The sequence below is a fragment of the Helianthus annuus genome, chromosome 1, assembly GCF_002127325.2.
Source record: "Helianthus annuus cultivar XRQ/B chromosome 1, HanXRQr2.0-SUNRISE, whole genome shotgun sequence".
NCBI lineage: Eukaryota > Viridiplantae > Streptophyta > Magnoliopsida > Asterales > Asteraceae > Helianthus > Helianthus annuus.
The window spans coordinates 100738477-100749835 of record NC_035433.2 but is presented as its reverse complement, the minus strand read 5'-3'; the positions used below and the strand labels follow the sequence as shown (position 1 = coordinate 100749835).

Sequence of the window (11359 nt, the reverse complement as noted above, 5' to 3'; positions counted from 1 at the left end):
GAGGTCGAGACTGAGTCTCCGGGTGAGGTGCAACTGAGGCGTGGCCAGCAAGTACAGCATGACCAAGGAGCTAGTGAGAGAGTATATCCCTCTTGTTCCATACCCGGGGAGGTTGAAGAAATAGAAAATGGAAGAACACTATGGTAAATTTCTCGAGCTTTTTAAGAAACTTCACATAAATTTAACATTTGTCGAGGCACTTTCTCAAATACCTAGGTATTCCAAGTTACTAAACGATATTTTATCTAACAAAAAGAAACTTGAGGATCTTTTGCATGTGACATTGAATGTGGAGTGTTTGGAAGTTCTTCACAACAAACTACCGAAGAAGAAGATGATGAATGATCCCGGGAGTTTCATAATCTCATGCCTGATTGGTAGTTTGTCGATCAACAATGTTTTGGCTGACCTTGGATCTAACATAAACCTCATGCCATATGCGGTTTTCATAAGCTTGATCGGCAAGCCCACACAAACTCGTATGCAGACCGTTTAGTGAAATATTCATGTGGCATAGTTGAGAATATGCTTCTATAAATCGACAAGTTTGTCTTTCCTATCGATTTTGTGATTTTGAACATGGAAGAGGACAAAATTGTCCCACTTATCTTATGTCGCCCACTCCTAGCCACTGCTAGAGCCTTGATTGATGTTTGCACCGACATACTTACTATTAGTGTTGATGACGAGGAGGTGACTTTTGATATTGGGAGGTCCATGCAACACTCATAGAGTCAGGATGATACACTCTACTAATACTATCGATATATATACGAGTGATCATCTTCATAACACATGCTAGGAGGATGTTTTGGACATACAACTGCTTGGAGGGGTGACTTTTGGTTCACCCGGTGTAGATCGATTGGTCGAGGAGGTGGCCTGTCTGATAAGTCCCGCATCTCCCCGTGTCCCGAGGTATTTGAGATTGTGGATCACAATGCCGAGCTTAAGGCACGTCCTTCTGTCTAGGATCCACCTTCTGTTAAGATTAAGGGGCTTCCAGACCATTTTGGGTATGCTTTCTTGGATGGTGAGTCTCGTTTACCCGTTATCATTTATGTTGGCTTGTCAGGTGAGGAGAAGGATCGGTTGCTTAAGGTTTTAAAGCAACACAAGAAGGCGATCACATGGAATATCATGGATATAAAAGGGATCAATCCATCATTTTTTCCCATAAGATATTGTTGGAGGAGAACTTTAAACCTGTAGTGCAGAATCACAGGCATTTGAACCCTAACATGCAGGCGGTTGTGAAGAAAGAGGTCATCAAACTACTTGATGTAGGTTTGATATACCCGATCTCTGATTCAACATGGGTAAGCCCTATGAAGGTAGTCCTAAAGAAGGATGGTTTTATAGTGGTGACTAATGAGAAAAACAAGTTGATTCCTACTCGTACTGTCATCGGATGGAGAGTTTGCATCGATTACCGCAAACTCAATGATACCATGAGGAAGGATCATTTCCCGCTCCCTTTCATTGATCAGATGTTGGAAAGTTGTCGGGATGATGTTCTACTGCTTCCTTGATAGTTTCTTGGGCTACTTTCAGATTCCCATCTTTCTTGACGATCAGGAGAAGACAACATTCACATGTCCCTATGGCACACTCGCCTACCGGCAGATGCCCTTTGATCTATGTAATCCCCGACCACATTTCTGAGTTGCATGGTGGCCATTTTTCTTGACATGATCGAGGTCTCCATGGAGGTTTTCATGGATGATTTTTCTGTGTTTAGGAGTTCCTTTGATTAGGGTCTCGAGAATCTGAAGAGGATGTTGGCTCGGTGTGAAGAAGCCAACCTTGTGTTGAACTGGGAGAAATTCCACTTCATGATGAAGGAGGGCATTGTGCGTGGGCTTAAGATTTCACAGGCGGGACTCGAGGTTGATCAAGCCAAAGTTGAGACAATTTCTAGGCTCCCGCCTCCCACATCAATGAAATCTATTAGAAGTTTTCTAGGTCATGCAGGTTTTACCGACGATGTATAAAGGACTTTTCCAAAATCGCTCGTGCCATGACTCAGCTCCTCGAGAAGGATGCCTAGTTTTTTTTCTTTGATGAATGCCTTTGTGCATTCGAGTTGTTGAAGGAGAAGTTGGTGAACGCCCCGATCATGGTAGCTCGCCGAAGAAAAAAAAACAAAAACTACACATTCATTTTTTTCAGTTTTTAAAAAATTAAAAATAAAAGTTGATGATGTAAATATAATGGTTATTGTTTCTAGATCATCTATCCTAGAATTTTATAAAATAAATACATAAATTAACTTAGTTGTCTGTTTAAATATATAAACTACATATGTCTAGGGTATATTAAGTATGTATATGTAAACGCTACAAATTTTAAGTACATATAAATATATAATTTGCTTTTTTGTTAAGGACATACTATATGTTGCAATCACACAAACTAATTTTTCATATGTTTTATTAATTTTGTAACATATAGGTGTTGTTTGTTTTTTCAAAAAAGAACTTCTTGGCCTCTTATGTCTGTAACACGCAGATCACATGCAGACCTTTGGGACCGAAAACTGTTTGTTTTCTCGAAGACCTTTCATTAAACAATGTCCGTGCGTTCTCTTTTTGGTGCAGATGTGGGTCAAGCTCTTCTTACCTCTTCCCCATTCTTTTGTTTGCCAGATATCACAAATACACAAAACCCTAGAGCTCCTTCCCCATCTCCTCCTCCATCTTTTCCACCCAACTGCCGCCTCCCTCCTCCCTCGTCACCACCACCTCCTCCTCCCTCCTCCACACTTACCACTTCCTTTAGTCGATTGGAAGTTTTAAAATATTGTTTTTTTTTCTTATTTTTCTATGTGTCAAAAAATCTGGACTTTTTGTACTAGAATGAAACAATGAAAATTGGTTTTGGTACAAGCTACAACTTAGGGTTTCAGATCCTCGAAAATCTGCTATGTCTCCAAAATGGTATGCTCTCATCCGTTTTTCTTAGCAATTGAAGTTGAAGATCATGTTGTATTACATCTTATTGTTGTTTGATTCGATTATTTTAGTCATCTAGCTCATCAATTTCTGTTTTATGAATATATGAACTTGAGAACCGATTAGTGGATCTGAATCCGAAGTTTATATGTTTAATTATCTATTTTGATGAATCGATTTCATTTGCGATTTTGATTGTTGACTTGTTAACTGTTGATTGATGATATTTTATAACGCATACACTTGATCCTTTTAACTTAATTTGTTGAATTTGAGCTTTGTGTCATTAGTTTATCATATTTTGTTATATCAGTAACTCAAAAAACAAACAATCTTCTTCTTGAAAACTGCAGAGAGTTGGTCCACCTCTTCTGCTATAGATGTTTGCAGATGTGGTCCGTAGACTGCAGATGTTTTACATCTGGAAAAACAAACAACACCTTTGTTACACATGTGCAAATAATATAACTTATAGGGGACCTAGACATGTGTAAGTTATACACACACATATATAGTGTGTGTGAATAGGATAGTATTATGTTAGTTCGAACGAATGAAAATATAAATGAAATAAATTTTTAGTATGCAAATCTTATTTCCATATTATAAATTAACAACAATTTGTTGCTTAATGTTGTTGTACCCCATGCATGGGGAGTTTTTCAAAAATAAATTTTGATTTTTCACTTTTAACCCAAAGGTTTTACCTTTTGCATTTTAACCCTTTTGCTTTTTTAACTTTTAACCTAAAGTTTTTCATCTTTTACAATTTAACCCCAATACTTTTTATTTTCAACTTTGGTCCCCCACACTTTTCATCTTTCGCAAGTTTTTCATTTTACATTCCGTTCTAAATTATGTGAGTTAACACGCCATAACGTGCGTGTGATGTTCAACGTATTTTCATCATTTTTTTCCTGTTTGAGAGACGCATTTCAACGCATCTATTTCCCCATTTGACAGATCTGTCCCAACGCCCGTGTCCAAGATCGATTTATTTATTCTTTTCTACATTTTACGTTTCATTCTAATTTATTCTCATTAACCCACCGCAACGGGCTTGCATGGTTCAACGATTTTTTATCTGCTTTTCGTCCAGTATTATTTTTTCCACTTTTTATTTATTTTAGTTTTACGAGTTTTTCCGATGTTGGTGGTCGCTAGCAGTGATGTGACGTTGGTGCTACTTTGCACGGTTACATGCATATTCTTATGTATGTGTTTCGATTGCTATGTTTTTTGCGTAAATGTTTTTTAGAAACGAGTCAGATCAAATATTTACGTGCATATATTTATGTGCGTTTTACTATAAATTTGAATTGGTCTACGTATCAACGTAAACTATTGTGGAAAATGACTCAGGTCAAATACAATTTGTTTCTTGCTTTTTTTATGTATGTTTCGTAAATTCTGTTTCGAACTAAGTGGAGTCATATTTTACTTTTCCTTTTTTTCAAAAGGTCTAATTAATCCCTTTTGATTACATGTGTTGGTTTTCCCTTTATACCCGCTATTGTTTCCCATATATGAGCCTGGTCACATATAATACGTTATGATCCTACGGTATAAACTCGATTTACTTTACATTTTGATCCAATCGCAATGCTTATATATGTCACACTGAGCATAATCCGATACGTCGGAACGTGCGTTTTCATATGATTAACGCATAACATGACATTTAGCCTAATCCATTCTATATTTGCGGTGTGCGCGCGTTCGCAACGCACGCGGGTGTTATTGCTAGTTATAATTAAAATAAAACATTAGAAAAAACATCTATTCTTTAAATAATTCATCTCTTCTATATAAGACCATGTGTAGTGGTAATGCCCCTGACCTTGGGCGTTTTGCGTCATGTGCCAGCCCAGTTAGCAATGGAGCATTATGAAGCGTTTTCTAAAATGAGTGTAGTGGGGATGTAGACATTGTGGTCTAATAGAATTAAATAAAAAAAACCATAAAAATGTTATTGGACAAATGGAGCATGGAAACAGCTAATTGGTCAAACAACTTTCTTTCCGGTGTTGATTTTAAAACGCTCCGAGCAAATTTGGTATAAAACGCCCATGGGGGTGGAGAACCGAGCGTGGTTGGGCATTGTTTTCGAAAAAACGCCCAAAAAGGAACGAGTATGGGTGCTCTAATAACTTTTAATAAACTATTTACACATGTGAAAATAATACAAATTTATACAACATGTAAATGGTAAATTTAAACATGTGTACCTTTTTTTATATAGGAATACATGTAACCAATAGGGTGGCGGTCTGTTGGTAAAGGGAAAGTCTTTAAACATCTTGTTAGAGGAAGGTATTGGATTCAAGTCCTATAAATAGGAGGGAATAAAATAAATTTGTTGTTAAAAAAAGAATATATGTAAATTTAGACATTTAATTTATTTTTTATTATTGTTTTCGAAGAATAATAATAATAATAATAATAATAATAATAATAATAATAATAATAATAATAATAATAATAATAATAATAATAATAATAATAATACTTTTAAAATTTATTTTGAAGTTAAATGGTTTTTTTACCAAATTCATGCAGTTATTTCGTTCTTATTTTAACTTCAACTTTATATTACTTTAACTTTATATTAATAATCAAAGTATCGTCTTATTTCTTTCTTATTTTCAATTTTATAAGAGAAATAAGTGAGAAATAATGATAAATTACATTTCAAATATTTTTAAATTATTTATTATCTCAATTTGTCTCCATGTATTCTCGCACCAATATAAATTTACATAGATACGGCTAATGGATACGTACATACATAGTTGTGTGCATTAAATTTTAATCTATGTGTTAGGTTTTTTTATTCTTAAAACCGGTTATACCAGTGTAAGCAGTTTTCCCTTAGACCATGGTGTGAGCGTTGAAATCTAGCGTGGAGGCCAGACCAGGAAGCCCAAACCACCCCGCCCATGGCGTTGTCGACGACGTTGTGCATACGGCTATCGATTTTCCACCGGCGTTGAAGGCAAATGAGAGACGACGTAACAGCTCTGTGTTTATGGAATTTATATTAATGTTTTTAATTTAAATTTAATAGATTTTTTTATATATTTTTAATATAAAACAGTAACAACACGTGAGTAACGCCACTTTTTCACGCCCCGTTCCACACTTTCCGTATTTTAAACCATGTCCCATTTCTAAGGCGTGCTTACATGTCGTATAACGCCTCATTTTTAAGCCCTCTCACAACGCGTACAGTCTGTTACATTATGAACACAATCATTCTAATAGTGAATTTCTCTACATGATAACTTACGATCTATTCTTATCTTAGATATTTTGTGAATGACGACATTGACTAACGAACAAACAAACATCTTTTACGCCTAAATACAGTTGTGTATGCAACACAATACGATTGCTTGTTGGTGATGTCAAATCACCGGTCTTATGGCGCTTTTACGTGAGAAACACATTCAGTGAATCACGGTACTGCTGACTCCACCATGGAAGCGCACGAGGGCTCAACTTGTTACCACGTGACAAATAAATTCACTAACCTTAACATATATTCTGTGCATGTGCATTGCATCTCCAGCCACTTACGTTGTCATCTTTTTTGTTTGTTTCTAAAGTGGATTTCAATGGTGTGCCTTACTGTAACACACAGAGACGTGTGAAACTGACATATCATACAATAAATATAGAGATTGCCAACTTTCTTACGTAGTTTCCTTTTTCACTAAACTAGCTATTTTTCATGAACATCTGAGCCGTCTCAAGTATTCATCGCCTATATATATTGCCATACTTCCAACTCCCACACCACAATTCTGTTCTCCATCTCTCTCTCTCTCTCTCTCTCTCTCTCTCTCTCTCTCTCTCTCTCTCACATTCAGTCACTCTCTTTCTCTATCTATCTAACTATATATCTATCTTTCCTTTTGGGAGTTTGATAATCATTTATATCATCAAGAAGAGCTACAATCTGTTATGGATTGCTTAAACATGGTTAGTTTTTAGTTGATTCTTACACAGTGTTTCTTGTACTTGTTCCTAAAGTATTTATAAAATGACCCAATAAGAAAGTTTTGGAATCTTATTTGTTTGGAGAAAAAAAAATATATCTATATGGATATTGATATAATCAGATTCAAAGTAGTGTGCTTTGAGGAAGGTTATCAACCTCCACATTTACAACAACCACTGAAATGTTAACTTTGAACCAACTGAAACAAACCTGAAACAGTTTGTTCATGGAGGATATAGGATGATGAATATCCATGTTAATTGGTTACTATATAAGAATAGGGATTAACTAAATAAATTTCATGATTGCCTCCAGAGAAAAGTTGAGGAGAAAATGGCGAAAAAGAACGAAGAATGCACCCGCGATGGATCAGTCGATAGAAAAGGCCAACCAGCTGTTCGTGAAAGAACCGGTTCATGGTTTGCTGCCATCCTCATACTTGGTAATGCTTCTTTTAAATGGTGAAGAAACAATAAGATTTAACTATAACTTATTACTCTATAAAAGTGTATAGACCTAACATATTGTTTGTCCTGCAGTGAACCAAGGGCTAGCCACACTAGCATTTTTTGGAGTAGGGGTGAACTTGGTTCTATTCCTAACTAGAGTTATGGGTCAAGATAATGCTGAAGCAGCAAACAGTGTTAGTAAATGGACCGGCACTGTCTACATCTTCTCGCTCCTTGGCGCCTTCCTTAGTGACTCGTATTGGGGGCGTTACAAAACTTGTGCCATCTTCCAAGCCATTTTTGTTGTGGTATGTTTTATATAAAAAAAAAAAAAACAAACAAAGCACTAGATGTACGTGTTGTAGTCCGCATGGGTCTTTGTACATGTATTAACTATACGTAAAAAAAGGTTACCCTTGCAAGTTGTACAATTGGTATTTCATGGTTAAACCATTCTTTAATTAATATGTAATATCTATTTGATATTGGGCAGGGGTTGGTATCGTTATCACTCTCGTCATACATATTCTTGGTGAAACCCGAAGGATGCGGAAACGAAAAGACTCCATGTGGGACGCACTCGACCTTTGCGACGGCTATGTTCTACGTATCAATTTATCTTATTGCCCTAGGGAATGGAGGGTACCAACCCAACATAGCCTCATTTGGTGCAGATCAGTTTGATGAGGATCACCCCATTGAAGGGCTTGGAAAAGTGTCTTTCTTTAGTTACTTCTATTTGGCACTAAATCTTGGATCCCTCTTTTCCAACACTATAATAGGGTATTTTGAAGATAAAGGTATGTGGGCATTAGGATTTTGGGCTTCGGCGGCCTCTGCGCTTGTGGCGTTGATCTTGTTCCTTGTTGGCACACCAAGATATAGGCATTTCGTGCCCTCCGGGAATCCCTTGTCAAGATTTTGCCAAGTTGTGGTTGCTTCAATTAGGAAATGGAAAGTTGTGATCCCTTCTGATGGAGATGAGTTATTTGAAGTTGATGGCAAAGAAAATACCAACAATGGCAGCAGAAATATTCTTCACACCAAAGGATTTAAGTAAGATATTTAACTATTAATATTAAAAATCAAGTATGCTTTTTTTTTTTCAGATTATAATGATTCTATTTTTTTGTTAAACCAGATTCTTGGATAGAGCTGCGGTAATCACCTCGAAGGAAAACTCAACTGAAATTGTAGAAATCAACAACCCATGGCGCCTATGTACAGTAACACAAGTTGAAGAAGTGAAATGCATCTTGAGACTCCTTCCAATTTGGCTATGCACAATCCTTTATTCAGTAGTATTCACCCAAATGGCCTCTTTATTTGTAGAACAAGGAGCTGCAATGAAAACCAACATCTCAACCTTTCACATTCCTCCAGCAAGCATGTCCACCTTTGACATCCTTAGTGTTGCAGCCTTCATTTTCATCTATAGACGGGTTCTTGATCCGTTAGTAGCGAGAGTTAAGAAATCCAATAGCTCAAGGGGATTAACCGAGCTTCAAAGGATGGGAGTCGGCCTTGTGATAGCTATACTAGCAATGGTGGTAGCTGGCACGGTTGAACACTTCAGGCTGAAATATAAAGTGACTGATTGCATCAATTGTGAAGGATCAAGTAGTTTGAGCATATTCTGGCAAGTCCCACAGTATGTGCTTATTGGAGCTTCGGAGGTATTCATGTATGTAGGGCAGTTGGAGTTCTTTAATGGACAAGCACCGGATGGTCTAAAAAGCTTCGGAAGTGCACTATGCATGACATCGATTTCGTTAGGGAACTATGTGAGTAGTCTACTTGTGACAATTGTGATGAAGATTTCTAGTACTGACAGAATGCCTGGATGGATTCCTGGAAATCTGAACAAAGGTCATTTGGACAACTTTTACTTTTTGTTAGCCGTGTTGACAAGTGCTGATTTTGTGGTGTATTTGTTAGTAGCAAATTGGTACAAATACATCAAGTTTGAAGGGAGAAGTGAGAAACTAGAGGGTTGTCAACATGTTTGAAAGGATCTTAATATTCACACACCCCTTCCCTCTATCTCACTCTATATATACATAGATACATATAGAGAATAGAGAGAGATAGAATGTAAAGGATGTGAAAATAAGATTTTAGAGGTGTGAGAATAGAATAAGCCGTTTGAAAAGCAGCTTTGATGTGTTTAAAATGATTCTTTTGTAACAAAGTTATATTACTAATAATGTCTTTTCTTCATCAATTAAAATTTGAAAATAAACTTCTTATCTGTGATTTCAATCTCAATTACATGTTAGCCTAGAAAGAGAGTAGCAATAGTGCATGTTTTACAAATCGTTGTTGCATACATTGAATATATATTGTTAGTATATTGTATACGGTGATAATTACACTAAATGTTTTACTCTGTATAATTTAAGACTCAAACTATTGGCACACTTCTGCTGCCTATTTACACTACATGATTATTTTTTCACACACTACATGTGTTGTAATCATGTTGCTTACTACATATGAAGTCTTACTATAGTGTATGTAGTGATGGTTATGCTATAGCACAAGCAGTAAAGGAGGGAAAATGATTTGTAACATTGATTGGTTGTTGTGAAGATGAAACCCTGGGTGTATTTGAACTAACCGTGTATTAATGAGGTCCATGATAATGATAATAAAATAAAGTCATTTGGATTTTGGAACACATGGATTTTTTATTGACAAAAAATAAGTTATATGTATATTGCTAAATTTGGGTCGGGTAAAGTCGTTAAAGTTAAAATGTTGCTTGTTTTAAGGTCAAGAGTTTGAGCCCTATCAAAAACGGATTTGGTGTGATTTTAGTCATTCAATACGTACATACATACGTATATACATACATATATATTTATATTCTTGGAACTTAATGATTTTGCTATTGATGTAAGAGAAAGAAACATATATATTTATATTCATATTCTCGGAACTTAATGATTTTGCTATTGATGTAAGAGAAAGAAAGATGCCGTTCAAAAAAAAAGTAAGGGAAAGATAGAAAACAAAACGTAATTGGTTTCAAGAAAAGATAATTAATCACACAACTAGGGTCGTTCAAATCGCTCGTCGCTCGTCGTTCGCTTGACGCTCGTTCGGAAATAGCTTGGAAAATGCTCGTTCGATTTGACGCTCGGTTGTAAATGAGCCGCTCTGCTCGGTTCGGTTTGTAAACGAGCCAAGCATGAGCAAAGGTCCGCTCGGCTCGGTTCGGCTCGAATTATTATTTTAATTAGTATATATATACATATACATATACACATACATCTATAAACATGTATATACACAAATATAAATTATACATATATATACACACATACACCTATATATATACACACACTTACACATACATATATACTTAAATATAAATTAAATTTATAGTTTTATATGTACCAATCTATTAGATTTTGGTCAACTATATACAAATTTACAACTACATCTATACGTACTAGCCTAACCACGGCAAAAAAAAAAAAGTTAAAATCAAAACTAAAAGTTAAACTCTAGACCGATAAACGACAGTCTGTTCATCGCCTCAATGTTTCATGTCGTTACCCTAAGTCGATCGTCTTATGCTCTCAACGTAATGGTTCGTGCAATATGATCATCGCCTCGTCAGCCACAACATTGTTATTCATAAGAAAAATATTATACCATGAAATGTGCATGTTTTTAAAGACATAAAGACTTGAGATCCAACATTGTCATTATCTCTCTTAACAAATTTAAATTGTGCAACACGGCTGTCCAAATCGCTCGAACTTCGCTCGACGCTCGCTCGGAATTTTTACTGCTCAAAAAATGTTCGCTTGATTTGATGCTCGGTTTAAATGAGCCGCTCCGCTCGGTTCGGTTTGTAAATGAGCCAAGCATGAGCAAAGGTCCGCTCGGTTCGGCTCGGCTCGTGAACAGCCCTACACACAACACATTAGTTGGTCCCTGGT

The 11359-nt window shown here is 36.2% G+C and overlaps 1 protein-coding gene across 1 annotated transcript; it reads left to right on the top strand.

The window, feature by feature from the left end:
* Positions 1-6763: 6763 nt before the first annotated feature.
* LOC110872117 (protein NRT1/ PTR FAMILY 7.3) lies at positions 6764-9662 on the top strand. Its single transcript, XM_022120898.2, has 5 exons — positions 6764-6938; positions 7273-7399; positions 7497-7714; positions 7900-8462; positions 8548-9662. The coding sequence occupies exons 1-5, from the start codon at positions 6921-6923 to the stop codon at positions 9413-9415; spliced, it is 1794 nt and encodes a 597-aa protein (XP_021976590.1). The 5' UTR covers positions 6764-6920; the 3' UTR covers positions 9416-9662.
* The last annotated feature ends 1697 nt before the right edge of the window (positions 9663-11359 follow it).